Source organism: Notamacropus eugenii, chromosome 2 (genome assembly GCF_028372415.1).
Source record: "Notamacropus eugenii isolate mMacEug1 chromosome 2, mMacEug1.pri_v2, whole genome shotgun sequence".
In the NCBI taxonomy this organism is placed as follows: Eukaryota; Metazoa; Chordata; class Mammalia; order Diprotodontia; family Macropodidae; genus Notamacropus; species Notamacropus eugenii.
Genome location: NC_092873.1, coordinates 300,992,956 through 301,008,032, shown reverse-complemented (window position 1 = coordinate 301,008,032; position 15,077 = coordinate 300,992,956). Strand labels below are relative to the sequence as shown.

At 40.5% G+C, this 15,077-nt stretch overlaps 1 protein-coding gene across 18 annotated transcripts in view; it reads left to right on the top strand.

Annotated features, from left to right (window-relative positions):
* Positions 1–15,077, top strand: part of LOC140527550 (myomegalin-like) — an 80,919-nt gene that overhangs the window by 53,160 nt on the left and 12,682 nt on the right. For 15 of the 18 annotated variants that reach the window (XR_011974830.1, XR_011974839.1, XR_011974837.1 and 12 more), the window contains 4 exons: positions 4,875–4,994; positions 5,616–5,735; positions 6,428–6,807; positions 8,254–14,653. Coding sequence is in view for 7 of the 18 variants with exons in the window: in XM_072644568.1 (XP_072500669.1) it covers positions 14,422–14,653 (232 nt within the window). In the remaining 11 variants the exon portion in view is untranslated. Of the gene's footprint in view, positions 1–4,274; positions 4,995–5,615; positions 5,736–6,427; positions 6,808–8,253; positions 14,654–15,077 lie in introns of those variants that run through there. The other 3 variants (XM_072644569.1, XM_072644571.1, XM_072644566.1) reach the window with 2 other exon arrangements.

Here is a 15,077-nt window from a genome sequence, read left to right as displayed (position 1 = left end):
CATTTGATGTTACTCTTTGCTTCAGTATCCTACTCTGAACATTAACCCTGGTCTTTTCTGTTTCCATAGTAACTGTCTATGGTTGGATTCTTTCTCCTTTCACTCCTCATTTTTTAAAAAAAATTAGCACCTTGTATTAGAATCACCTGTAATACTGAGGTTTGGTGAATGTTACCTGTAGCCTTCAGATCCTTCTGACTGTAATTTTTTGAGCTTTGCCCAGAACCCAACCTCCCTATTCCTTTCCCCCTCCAAGCCACAAGTAGGATCCCCAAGCACACTATGCTGGAAATGCTCTTGCTCCCTGATTACCTTGCAGTGGCTATAACCCTCAGTTCTCCCCTATGTCATGGAATGAAGATCAAGGACTCAGATCTCCTGTAAGTGTCCACAGGCACCAGCATCCCTGCCTCACTGCTTCTGTACTCACTTGGTGTGTACTGTTTCCTTCTTGCCCAAGATTTCATCTCATCCACACAGCTGGACCTGGCATTTCTTGTCAGCAGGGACCTCCTTAATTTCTCCTTCCTCCCAAGCCCCAATCCAACTCTCCACTTTGTCCAGGAGGTGAAAATTCCTGTTACTGAAAGTGAGGGTACCTCCCAGCCCAGCTGCTCCCAGGACTTGTTGTTTGTTCAGAGGAGGTAGCCTGGAGGTGTTTATACTTCACTCCTCAGAACCTCCAGGGATCTTTCTTTGGATCTTCTCCAATTGTTTCAAGACAAACACCATACTACCTATGTCTCTTTTGGCTGCTCTGTGTTCATTCAGAGACACCATTTGTCTTGTTTGTGCAACAAATATGGCAATCTTGGAATTTTCTAAACTCTTCTGCCATCTTTCCATAATCCTCTCTTTTTTCTTCATAAGTGGAAGTACTAGGCTTTCCTTATTGGGTGAAATCTTGGCTTAAGTTGTTCAATAGGTAAGTATAAATTCTATTCATACCTCCTCTGCCCAATACTCCCAAAGATGCACACAGTTGGGGCAGCTAGGTGGCACTGTGCAAAAAACACTGGGCTTGCAGTCAAGAAGACTCACCTTCCTGAGTTCAAATCTGGCCTCAGACATTTACTTACTGAGTGACCCTGGGTAAGTCACTTCACCCTGTTTGCCTCAGCTCCTTTTTGTTTTGAATGAACTAAAGAAGGAAATGGCAAACTACTCTAATATCTCTGCCATAAAACCACAAATGGGGATCACAAAGAGTTAGAAAACAATGAAATGAATCACCAGCAGCAAAATATTTCATTCACAAATCTTAGAACCTCATAGTGAAACTTCCCCTAAGAGTATAAATTATAAAATTCCAGGAGGTGATCATCTAGCCTCTGGCCAAAGGCCTCCAGTGAGGGGTAAGTCACTACTTCCAAAATCAGCAATTCTACTTCAGATCAACTACTAAGCAGTTTAATTCCTATACATGGAGGCCAAATATGTCTCCTTGTAACTCCCATGTAATTCTGCCATCCAGGTTCCAACAGATTAAGTCTAATCCATTTTCTGTAGGAGAGTACTTTCAATATTTGAAGACAGTGGCCATCCTTTAGTAATCCTCCCCAACTCCATCTTCTCACCTCTGGGCTACTTAGCCTCAGTCCCTTCTGCTGATACTCCTAAGGCACACTTTTAAATACTGTCACCATACTGATTGTCTTCCTCTGGAGGACATTGCTGAACACAAAACTCTAGATTTGCTCTGATCAGGGTAACTCATAATCAAACCACCATCTTCCTCTTTCTCAATACTAAACAGCCTAAGTTACATATATTCCCTCCTTGTGATCTTGCAATACATTCACAGTCTTCACCCCTCCCCCCCTCGACTTTTCCACTCACACCATTTGCTAGCCAGAATAATTCCCTCTGCCTTATGTGTGCTCTAAGTTTTTGTAACACAAGTGCCACACTTTACATTTGTCTTGGCTAAGTTGGCTTTTTTTTGGATTTAGTCCTTGTCTCAACCTCTGGAGAATTTTGGATTCCACTTCTCTTAGCTGGAATTGTCAGCCCTTCCCATTCTTTAGCAGAAGCCATCTCTATCACTTATTAGATTTTCAATGTGAGCATTTCACTTTTCACCTAATGCAAGTATTTACACCTTGGAAACTGGTAAAGGCCACAATTTATCTGGGAAATTTGTACCTATCTGCAAATTTGATAATCATGACATCTATACTCTCATTGAAATAACTAGAAAAATTCAATTTATTCAATAGATATTTATCATATAAATGTTAGGGGATATGTGGTCCCTTTGTTGTTCTCAAACAGGAAACCTTGCCTTCAGATCAGGAAATGGACTAAAAGTTTTCTGCAGGTTTCTTGACAAGCACCCAGGACCCTTTTTTAATTGTTTCCTCCATTCTTGCCTGTGTCTAATTGCTTCTTCCATGCACCTCAATCCCTAGAGATAATTCAACTTGGTTGTCTTACGCTTTGTGGGAGTGGTAGCACCATGACAGAAGGAGGGTGATGGGTATTGAAAATTGCCTGAAACCCAAGACTTACTATGGACAGGTTCTTAGCATACAGTCAGTACTTAATAAATCCATCTTGACTGACTGACTGACTGACTGACAGGCACCCAGACTGTCCTTCATTTCCCTCTCAAGTTCCCTCCCAATTTCTATTTCTGTATCCTGATGGAACAACCAGGGAGGCTGATTTGTTAGAGGAACATCTTAGTGAGACCTGGAAGCTCCATGAAAATCTTGAGGAACCTATCTGTATTAATTACCTCCTTAGCAAATAGCTGGAGGACAGACTGTCCTTTACCACGAGGGCTGTTGGAAAGAAAAATTCAAATCAGCTCAGTCCCATTCAAATTCTGGGTCTTTCTTATAGTTGAAGCAGTACAATGCTTGATTTGTAGGGAGTAAGGTACAAAATTTGTCTTTTTAGGATTTTTTCCTGATGAAGATGTTCAGTGATATCTGCACAAATCTTTACATTCCTTACAGCTCTTCCTTGACAGAATCATAAAGGTGGAAAGGACCAGAAATCATCTTTTTCAGACCCCTCCTTATTTGATAGGTGAAGAAGCTTGGAGCTCTAAAAGGCTAGGTGAACTTTATAAAGTCATATTCCCAATAAGTGAAAGACCCCAGAATAAAACCCAAGACTCCTGACTTGTTATTAATTATTTTATTTAGAGAGTCAGCAACCAAGTTCAGGTCTTTGAACCTCCAAGGAGTGTTTTTGGTTTGTTTCCTTTGTATTATTTTTATTATCATTATTATCATTATTACTCTTCTTCATTCTATTCTTTCCACTTTACTAAAGGTCTCTTGGTGGGGCAGTAGAGGTGTGTTGTAAGATGACCTCCCTCCCACCATCAGCCATCTCCCTGACCTTCATCTTTCTCATGACTCATCACCTGCTATTTCCCTGCTGTAATCTTTCTTTATATTACATCTCTGTATTGTCCCAATCCCTTCTATGTCAGAGTGAGCTGGAGTCAGCTTGTATAAGAGAGCCAATTGTTCAATCTACAGTGTGAGCCTTTACATCATAGAAATCGGGAAATCAGAGCTTCAGTGCCTCCTGAGATCCACAGCTAAGGATCATGGAAAGCTCGCTGCAGCTTCTCAAACAGTGAACCACGGTCCAGCTAGATAGTGCAGTAAATAGAACACTGGTCCTGGAGTCAGGGGAACCAAAATTCAAATCTGGCCTCAGAAACTTTTTAACTGTGTGACTCTGGGCAAGTCACTTAACTCTGATTTCCTCCCCCCAAAAAGAAGGAAAAAAAAAAAAGGTGAACCAGCGTTGTCTTTGCCTCACATTCAATAATAGGCCAGTTTATTGTTCATTTCCAGTGCCTGTGCAAAACATTTGGATGAAAGTCAACTCAATGGGCTTCCCATTCATGACAAATCATAGTATGAGCAATTATCTACTTATCCACTTCAATATGGGCAAGTTCATGACACCCACTCCATCTCTTTTTTTTTCTACATATGTTATTAGATCCACCTTCTTTGAATGGTCATATAATCTCACTGAGGAATGAAAAAAATCACATTAGCTTTTTTTAGCTGTCATATCATATCACTGATTCATACTAAGCTTGTAGCTCTCCAAAATTCCCCAGCTGTTTGCTGTATTTACTTGTCTGGTCATAACTCCTCTATCCTATTGATTTTTTTTTTTTATGACTAAAAGTAAGACCTTACATTCATCTCTAAAAATTTGATTGGATTAGATTTTGAATTATCATTCTAGTCTTTCATAATCAGCACCTATTTCCTAGGATTGTGGTGAAGATCAAAGGAGTCAGTAGATGTAAACTCTTGGTGTGTGCCAAGCACACCGTATATGATCACAAATGGTGGTTCTCTTCCCTTCCCTTGAATCCTGACCTGACTATATCATCCAAAATGTTCCCAGTCTCTCTTATCTTGGAACTTTCTGCAAATGAGGTAAAGACACCATTTATTACTCCAATGGCAATCCAGGTCATATGGAAAAATAGTGAATGCCCCAAAGCCAAGGGCAGGCCCATCAAGCACTCTCCCAGAGAATTCCTTTCAGGTTAATATGTATCTCTCTGCTTTGGTCCAGTCATTCAATCCATTTGAAATCCATCTACCTGTACTTTCATCTATCCCACCCCTCTCCATCCCATCCTCAGGGATAGTATGAGAAGCTTCCTGCAATGCCTCCCTAAAATTCTAGGTATATTTGGTTTACAGAATTCCCTAAATCTACCAGACCAATACCCTGTAAAAATAGAAAGTGGAATTGGGGTGGACTTTGGCTGTGATGGGTTGGAACCACTGGGGATCAGGAATAAGCCCGTCAGTAAATCAATACAGATGCTGTGTGTACATAACTCAACTGAGGTGTCCAATGCCTCATTCCTGTAACAGGCTCCTCCTCTAGCATTCACATGCTAAGTCTGGAGTCTGTGTCCCAGCTGGGCAACGAGATCAGAATCCTCCTGGCACAAAAGGAAAACCTGCAGACTGAGCTGAAGCACCTCTCCCAAGGTAAGAGGGGAATACCCCAGATAATGGTCTCTTCTGTCTGTGGGGGAATCCTTGAAGCTGCTTCTATTGCTTTATGATACTCAGAATTCTCAGAGTGGCATTGGATGTGGACTGCTTCTTCCATGAGAGAGCATCCATGGGTTCAGGGAGGGCATAGAAGTGAATGTTCTAGGTGCCATAGCCCTGGTCAAGCTGCCTTAGGGAAAGGCATGATGGAAAGAACAAAGAGACAGCAATAGAATACTTGGGTTTGAGTCCTTATTTTGTCATTCCCTACTTATATGACACAGAGAATTTTCTCTCTCTATCACCCTTAGATTTTTATTTTCATCTGCCAAAGTAAGATAATTATGACTTGCTCTACCTAACCCTTAGTGTGGTTTTATCCAGTATTTAATAATAGCTCACATTTATGTAGCACTTAAAGGTCTGTTAAAAGATCCTTTATTATTTCTCTTTTACCATTTTTAAAAATTCAAATTAAAAAATGACTTTCAGTTCTAAATTTTCTTCCTCTCTCTACTCCTCATGCACCCATTGAGAAGGCTAGAAATACAATACCCATCATAAATGGGAAGTTATCATATCTCTTAGTACTCATGACTACCCTTTGATTTACAGATGAAATTGAGACTGAAAGCAGTTCAGTGAGGTGGGATTTGAATTCAGATCTTCATGACCCTGAAATCCAACTCTCTACCCATCAGGTTACCCAGCTCCCTCAAATGTGATGATGCCTAAGTATGTTTATTAATATAAATTAGTCGTATCATTATTATCTGGCTTCATGTAGCAGCTGCATTGAATGTTATATTGAGAGTCTATTACATTAGGAAGCCCTGAGTTCAAATTTGGCCTCAGATATTTATTCACTGTGTGACTCCAGGCAAGTCACTTAATCCCTGTTTGACTCAGTTTCCTCATCTGTCAAATGAGTTGGAGAAGGAAATGACAAACCACTCCATTCATCTTTGCTAAGAAACTTATCTTTACTAAGAAAACCCAAATGGGGTCACCAAGAGTCAGACATAACTGAGACAACTGAACAAAGCATCATATTCACTACAAGCGTTTTCAGTGTGTGTTCTCAAGCATGTTGTATAGAAAATTTTGCCAGCGAGAAGCAGGTGTAGCTTTTCCGTTTCAGGAGGCTGTTGAGTGCCCAGTTGCTCCTTTGTTTTTAAGTCACAAACTGTGACTTAAGATTACGAAAATAGTGTCCATTGGCCCTGTGGTAGAGTCCACTATTTTCCCACTCCTGATAGTCATCTGCAGACTTAGGGTCTCTCCTTCCACCTTCCCCTTCTCTCAGTTTGGCAAGTCTCTTGTGGTGGAACTGTAATCTTCTTTGGTGGGTTTTGCGAGTCTCCAAGGGGTCTAGGCACCTTGGTGCCTCAGAAACCCAAATATGTCTGTCTTCTCTGCCCCATCAGAGCATTCTAGGGAGCTGGAGCATGTGATGGAGGCTCTGCTGGCCTCCCAAACCAGACTCCAAGAGCTGAAGGCCACACTGGAGATACAGAAGGCTGAGCAGTGGCAGATGGCTGAGAACCTGAAGGACAGGCAGCAGGTGATTCTGCAGTTCTGAGAGGAGCAGCTCTCCCTCCAGGAGTAAAACAACAGGTGAACCAGGCTGTCTTGGAGCAGGGCAGCCCTCTGTCTCATACCTTCTGCAAAGACTGGTGAGATGGCCCATTAGGAGATAGAGTTTCTTTCTCTGCCTCTGATCTCAACTACCCTTGTAACAAGCCCTAAGTCAGTAGAGTGCTGGAAGCCATCAGGATGTCAGGGAGCCAGATGGTCAATCTTCAGGGTGAGTATTTACCCCTCAGAAATCAGCAGACACTACATATCAAGGCTTGATATAGTATTTTCTTCATGGTCTAGAGCAGCACTTCTTCAACTATGGTTTTCAACCCCACATAGAGTCTTGAAAAATTTCGAACAGCACAAGGTTTCTGAACCTGCAGCAACCAAAAATTACTTAAAAATCAAATTCATAATGGATCTGGGGTGTTTTTGGCAATGCTTCAGTATAGCCTTGGTTCTGAACATAAAGCATGCGCCCTTTGCACTATACGTACCATCAGGCCACAAAATGCCAACAATACTGCTAAAACTTGGGTTCATGGGTGGAAAACTTTAAAAAATCCCAGTGTAGATTTAAGGACGTTACAGAAAAAATGTTAATGATGCATATGAAACTTGAAAGTCTGTGGTGTACATTTTTTTCAGGCAATTAAACATTTACCAGTAGATCCCTGCCTTAAATGCAAGAGAATCCCTCCCTAGAGAATTCCTTTTCTTTCCATGTATGACTAGTGACAGCTGGTTAGTGGCACAGTGGATAGAACACTGGTCCTGGAGTCAGGAGGACCTGAGTTGAAATCTGACCTCAGACACTTGCTAGCTTTGTGACCCCCAGGGCAAGTCACTTAAACCTCAGTTTCCTCATCTGTAAAATGAACTGGAGAAGGAAATGGCAAACCACTCCAGTACCTTTGCCAAGAACACTCCAAATGGGGTCAGAAAGTGTTAGACATGACTGAACAACAAATCGGGAACAGGGTGGCACTGTAGATAGGAGGCTTAGAGTGACCTAGAGTCAGACAGATCTGAGTTCAAATTTTACCTCAGATGTTTATTAGCGATGTGACCCTGGCCAAGCCATTTAACTTCAGTAAATCTCACTTTCCTTCATATCCTATTTCCCAGGATAGTTGTGAAGATTCAACTAGATAAAAATGATGATGATCATGATGATGATGATCATGACGATTGCTAACATTTATATAGCACTTACTGTGGGCCAGGCGCTGTGCCAAGAGCTTTACCATTTTTTTCTCGGTTTCTCATAACAACTGTGAGAGGTAAGTGCTATTATTCTCCCCATTTTATGAGTGAGGAAACTGAAGCAAACAGAGGTTCTGTGACTTTTTCAGGGTCACGCAGTTATGAGGTATCTGAGGCAGGATTTGAACTCAAGTCTTTTGGGATTCTAGGTCCAGTACTCCATCCAGTGCTCTTGTGCCAATACCTAGAATTCTACTGAGGGCCTATTAATCCCCTCAGTGATATGTAGTGCATGTTTCTTGCTCTAACACTGACAGACTTCATGGTAGCTATTCTCTTTTTGTCTTACCCTAATCTAAGGCACCTGCTCTAGAGAGTATCACTAGCTCACAGTGATGTTGTCCTAATGGTTCTGTTGCCCTGTGGAATCCCAATTATGACTAAGCCCTGCTCTTTTTCCTGGTAGGCTCCAGCACAAAATCATCCTCTTCCAGCAACAGGGTGAGGAGAACCAGAGAGTCCTCCAGTCCCTGCAGTCAGAGCTGCAGGTCTACCTAACCCTGTACCAGAATTCCAAGGAGATGCTGAAGGGTAAGTTATTTAGTCTCCATCTGTCTCCTGCCCCAGCTCTATTCCTGAGAACTCCATCTTGCACAGAGATACAGCATTCCTTCCTGGAAAATACCATGAAAGGGGAGTTGGGGTTGGGGGGAAAAGAGGAGAGATATTTTCAGACACAAATCGCCGAAACGAGCTGTCTAGGTTGTGATTGGGCTCATGTCTAGTCAGCCTTGACAGCAAGACAACACAGTTCAACCTTATCCAGCCATGTTACTTAAGACAAATTCAGGGTGAATTATTGAAATGCCCAAGTTATAGACTGGATTTTGAAGAAATCCACTTGCATTGCCTTCAAGTAGAAGAATACTTCTGGATTCTTAGTTTCACAATGAGCAGATTTCAGATACTCATGTTGCAGACATCCAACCCTGTAGCCCAAATCCTACAGCTCATCTTTCTTGTTAACACCTGCTTTGTACTTTTGTCCAGAGCCCAGAAAAGCTGGGGGAGTCTTCTCCATCCATCATATGGACAATATAATATTTCCAAATTACAGTAGAATGTGTTTTCTGTAGAGGTGGTGGGGTTTCTAAACCAAGACTAACTTTCATTGGGCAAATAAAATGTCCATGACTTTCAACAAGACAAAATTGAATATGGAATCTGATTGTTTACTGTCTCAGGGAGGGACTGAGTACAGGATCGAATTTGGAACTCCAAACTGTCTCTTTAAATTTTAAAAATTGTTTTACCGTGTAATTGTGGGGAAAATAAAATATTAAAAAGACTTAAGGGTCACTAACAAGATGTTTAAAAGGGACAGTATGCCATAGCAGATGGGGGCTGGATTAAAAGTTCTTTAATGAGGATAAGTTAAAACTTCAGATTTGGGTTAAAAAATTTAATTTCTTAAATATAAGGTTAAGGAAGACTTGACAGTATTTCACGTTATAATGATATATGAGCTTTAGTTGAAACAATATTAATATGATACAGTATTGTATGTGTATTCTTATACTTCCTCACACATGACACTCCATCTCCCATCTCTGCCTTTGTAATGGAATGTCCCTGTGCCTGATGGGCATTCCCTGCCCACCTCTGCCTATTGAAATTCTAAGTTTCCTTTGAGGCTCAATTTATACATATGATTCTCCCCTAAATAATCCTATCTATTTTGTGATGTGGTGAAGTCAGGGAGGTCTGAGTTCCAATCCTGTTAACATTTACAAACTATGGGACCTTGAGCGCTTGTGTTAAATGTAAGTTACAGATTGGCATTGGTGGTGGTATATTCCTATTGGGAGTTCCCTGTATGAAAGAAATAACGAGTTTGCATTTAAAAAAAGTGAAGATGGATTGAAGAAGGAACTTAATGAAAGAAGTGTGTTTAAGCATCACTTAATTTTATTCCCTTTTAATAGAAGGAGAAAATAAAAACAAGAAGTTAGAGAAGGTGTATTGAAGGGATGATGAGATGAGCTTGGTATGGAGAGGGTAAGATTTGGAGTAACTGATAGATAAGAACAACAAGCAAAAGAGATGGAATTTGTATGGTACATGTTGAAATTTACCTAAACACAATAAAACTTCATGTATGCACCCTCACAGCAAACACTGGCATCTAATAGATTTTGTGATTGTAAGGAGAAGAGACAGACAAGGTGTGAGAGTGACAAAGGCAATGTGTGGTGCAGAGTGCTGGACTGATTATAGACTTATACTTTCCAAGCTAAATATTTACCTCAGGTTGAAGTCAATCCCTCCTTAGCTGATCTGTTCCAGCTGAGATTTACAAGGTAGGGGGACCATTGCTCATACAAAAGCTGTCTGAAATTTTCCAGGTTATATGACAAGAGAAGATTATGCCTCAGGAGTTCAAGGATGCCTCCACTGTCCATGTCTCTAAGGGTAAAAGGAATAGATTGTCCTGCTACAATCACAGGGGTATCTTCCTCTTAGTCATTGCTGACAAAATTATTGCTAGAGTCATTCTTAATAGGCTGATCCTTCACCTGGAAGATGGGCATATACCTGAGAGCCAGTGTGGCTTCAGAAAGGGTCAAGGAACAGTTGTGGGACTGTGGGTGAGTCACTTAACCCTGTTTAGCTAAATTTTGTCATCTGCAAAAAGAGCTGGAGAAGAAAATGGCAAACTACTCTAGTATCTTTGCAAGAACATCCCAAATAGGGTCATCAGACACAAGTGCAACTGACTGAACAACAATGATTTGAAATTCATAGTCTTTCTCACTGCACCAGGGTTTCAGGTTCTGATTTAAATGTAGATGGGAGAAGGATAAATCTATGCTGAGTGCTAAATGGTTTTCTTTTGCCAGGGAGGTAATTTAAATCTTTCAAATTTTTCTGATTTCCACATGAAAACAAATTTTAACATTCATGTTTTAAAATTTTGATTTCCCAGTTCTCTCCCTCCCTTCTCCTTCCCCCACCCTGAGGCAATAAGCAATTTGATGTAGGTTCTATATGTGCTGTCATGCAAAACATTTCTTTATTAACCATTCTGTGACAGAAAACAGACCAAAAATAAAAGTATGAAAAAATCAAAATGATAAAGTTGTAAAATGATAAAATGTAAGTTTTTCTCTGCATTGAGACTCCATCAGTTCTTTCTCCAGAGGGAGGTAGCATTTTTCATCATGAGTGCCTTGGAATTGTCTTGGATCTTCACATTACTGAGAATAGCTAAGTCATTCACAATCAATCATCATACAACATTGCTGTTTCATTGTAAAATATTCTTCTGGTCTGCTTATTTCAATTTGCATCAGTTCATGTAAGTCCCTCTAGGTTTTTCTGATATCTACCTATTCATCATTTCTTATAGCATGATAGCATTAGATCACAATCATAGACCACAACTTGTTCAGCCATTTCCCAGTTGATGGGCATACCCTTGATTTCCAATTCTCCAACACCACAAAGAGATGGTAGAAATATTTTTGTACAAGTGGGACCTTTCCAGGGAGGTCATTTTAAACAAACAAGAGAGGGCCTTCTGGTTGCCCAGAGTCATCAACTAAGCTGGGATCCAGAAAAAACATGGAGATTCTTTGGACTTCAGTGCAGGCTTACATGAGATTTGCATGGCCAAAGAAATGGTGTGACTGTTCAACCTCTTGGTTTCTCTTCATAACCATCTTCATTTTCCTATAAAACAGCAGAGCATTTGCTTTTCTGGAGGAATTGGGCCCATTCTATAAGGAGTTCCTCAACTCTGGGCTTATGCATATTCCAAGGTCTGTCCTGAGGGAAATCTGGCCTCTAAAGAGGGGGAGTCATGTTCTTTTTTCCTTTGACTCTCTGTGTCCCCTAAACCAGAGCCCTTTGGGTAAATCACCTTAAGGTTAATATTTTACTTATATCAAGGGTATAGGCCAAAGGAGGGAGAAAGATATTCAATGTCCAAGGTAGATAAGGTACAGGACAGCAATTTATTTCCATTTCTACAAAAGAAATGCTTTCTAAAACATAAAAAACTCATAAGCATACATTGACAAAAGTCAAAATCAGAATCCATAACCTATAAATCCCAAGAGTTTATATTTAAACATTTTTTTAAAAAGCACTGTATTCTTTATTTTTTGTTTGTTTATTTGCATATTAATAAGACACTTTTTTCTGTAATGCAGACTCTTTGAGGACAGGGATTTATTAAAAAGTTTGTAAAGTTTCTGTCTCCTACAGGATATAAAGCTCTCCTTTCTTTCATGAAATATTTTCTGGTTACCAAATAGAAAGTAAGTTCTCCCTCCTTTGAAGTCTGGTATTCTACTCTGGTTCTTTTTTATACTCTATTTTATATTCATTTGAGTTTATGCCTTATCCTTCCTCCCCTACTGGATAATAAATTCCATGATGAAATGGGCAATGACTTTAACTGCTCTAGATATCCTTCATATCTTGACACTGTACATTCATTTCACAGAATTCATGCTCCAGAAAAGCTACTTGAATTTAATTATTTAATTAAACTTCAGATATCTAGATTTCACTGTTTGCTTTTGACCATAAAGGTCCACCAAAAAAAAAACCATTTGGAAATCTTGATCCTTAAGGTTGCCTCTTGGAGTGAAAATTTTTGAAGTAAAGACCTTGGGAGGAATCCTTCCTTTCTCTCTCACTTGAACCATTGTGAGCCATGTGTGCCTAGTGAGCCCTGCACAATTCTTTATTTAGAGTTGTCGATTAGCTATTGTATCTTCACTCTGACACTGCACTCTCCAAACAATTCCCTCAAAGTCCATATCTTTTGTCCAAATAGGACATAGCTTGGTTCTCTCTTCTGGCAGTAGGCATCTTTGCTGAGAAGAGTGTAAATATAGAAATTCCTTTGCTAGGAGTTAGTTCCATCTGAGGGGTCCATGAAACCCTAGATTCCTATGTCATAAGGTTGTTTCTAAAATGAAAAATGACCACCTCATGGTTACTGTTCAATCACCCAGGCTCAGGAAAGAAAGAAAAAGAAATATCAGCCAGAAGACTGGGGCACAGGCTCAGGTTTGCCATATCTAAGCAACTATCATAGCCACTTTCTCCCCACCAAATAGTCCAAGGGGGAGTGAGCTTTCATAGAGTTTCCACAAGTTTAATAAGTAGGGAGAAAGTAAATTCCAGACCATGGAGTTACTTCTTTTAAGGTCTACTCTCCAGTATCTCAGCTTTGACACAGCTCCTCCCCTCCTGATGGCTTCATGCAGATTGCTTTGAAATTCTTCAGCACTGAGCACATATGTCCTTGAAAGTGTCTGGAGAGCCCAGCTCTGCCCCATGTAAGCTTCAGCAGGATCTGCTCCAGTCAGAATGGAATAGGATGGGGCCTGACCACCCTCATTATACTCAAGTTCACTGCCTTTAAAGGGAAGTGCTGTTTAATAAACCCTAGAGCTGCTCATGGAGGCCAGGAGCCCAGCCTTTTTATTATAAAGGTAACACTCCTCTCAAAATTCTCTGCTGCTGACTATAATATTTCATTCCAACTTTTCCTAGGTAACGTTCTTCATTTGCTACACTTTTCCATGCCTGTCCCTGTCTTTCCAGGACAGTCAGGATCTCACCTCTCAGACAATCTGTTCCCTGATTCCCCTGAATGTTGTGTGTTTTTCTCCAGGCAAGACAAGGTAATTGTCACGTTAGATTCTCCCTTCTCATCTCCTGTGCACTCATTCCCCCTTTCCTTGACTGCCAGGAAATCTTTCTTATTTCTGCTTCAGCTCACATATCACAAAGAGCCTTTGTAGGAGACTAGGCTTCAATGTATTTCAAAGCCAGCAAATTGCTGTTTGATCATTCTATTATATCTCTCTGAAGATCCTTCTTCCATGCTCTGCCTCCAAAAGGCCTCCATCAGTCTCCCATTTCCAATCACTTTTCCCCCATTCTTCTTTTTCAGTCATTCCTATACAATACACACATATGTATGTATGTATATATTAATACCCTTCACATGCTATGTTTTTATCCCAGTTTGCGTGAGTGGAATGGGCTTTCATTCCCTACATCTTGGTCTTGAGATTGTTTTTCTACAGAATGCTTTTAAAATGAGAAAACTTTATTTTTAAAGAAAAGAATAATTAGATTCCAGTCTCCTCCACTAGTCTCAGGATTCCTCTAGAAGATATTTCACAAGAGTCTGACAGGCCCATAATTCATAAAGCAGTTTTTTATTAAAATCGAGTAGGGAGATAAACGTACACACACCTGCACTTACTCATGTCTATGTGTATATATATACATATGAGAGAGAGAGAGAGAGAGAGAGAGAGAGAGAGAGAGAGAGAGAGAAGGAGAGAGAGAGAGAGAATGTGTGTGTGTGTGTGTGTGTGTGTGTGTGTGTGTGTGCTGATCCCAAAATCTTTTCTGGGTTCTAGGCCTACCCAAAGACAATTAAGGCTCACTTTCAATAGGATGGATTTGCTCTGAATGCTTCTCTCTGTCTCCATGTCTAGATATCTCTCTCTATCTCTGTCTTTCTGGTTTTTTTCTCTGTCTCTCTATCTCTGCCTCCTCTTCCCTCCACCCTGCCAACACACACAGATGCACACATGTGTCTATGGAATGTGTAATTATTGAATTCTACTGGTTTAGGAGGCAAAGACTACATTTTCAGATGCTTGGTCAAGCACTTTCTGTAAATGCTGAAGACTATGGTTGCCTTTCTGGTGCAGATTCACTCTCCTCTCCTCTAGTTCTGAATATTGGTATGGATGTTCCATCTTCAGGATACTCCACAGCCACATCCAGTCCTCTTGACCTAGGATCCTCACCCTTCCAGAGGACAAAAGGTATAAATATGACAGCTGAAGAGAATTGTGATAACTGTTGGGAATGGTATGGATGTAGTCTCAGGGTGATTATCTGTGTGCAGATTGCTTCCACTGTGGTTTATTCTTATGCTTTGATGTCTGTCATTGGTACCCCTGTTAAGGATTTTCCACCATTACAGTTTGGTTTCCTTTCTATGCCTCCTCTTCAGTAGCAACAGAAGTACTCTACCCCTGCACATTTTTCTAATTTTTTTCCAGTCTGGACCACTAAATCCATTAATGTAGAAACTTCCTTCATCAGTGCAGATCAGCAATTTGTCTGTAATTCCTGGAGAGTTGTTTCAGGCAAGAAGAATTTACAATACTTGTCTAGGGTTACAACCCTATTATGTATCAGAAGCAGGATTTTACCTGGTCTTTTGGATTCCAATATTAGCTTTCT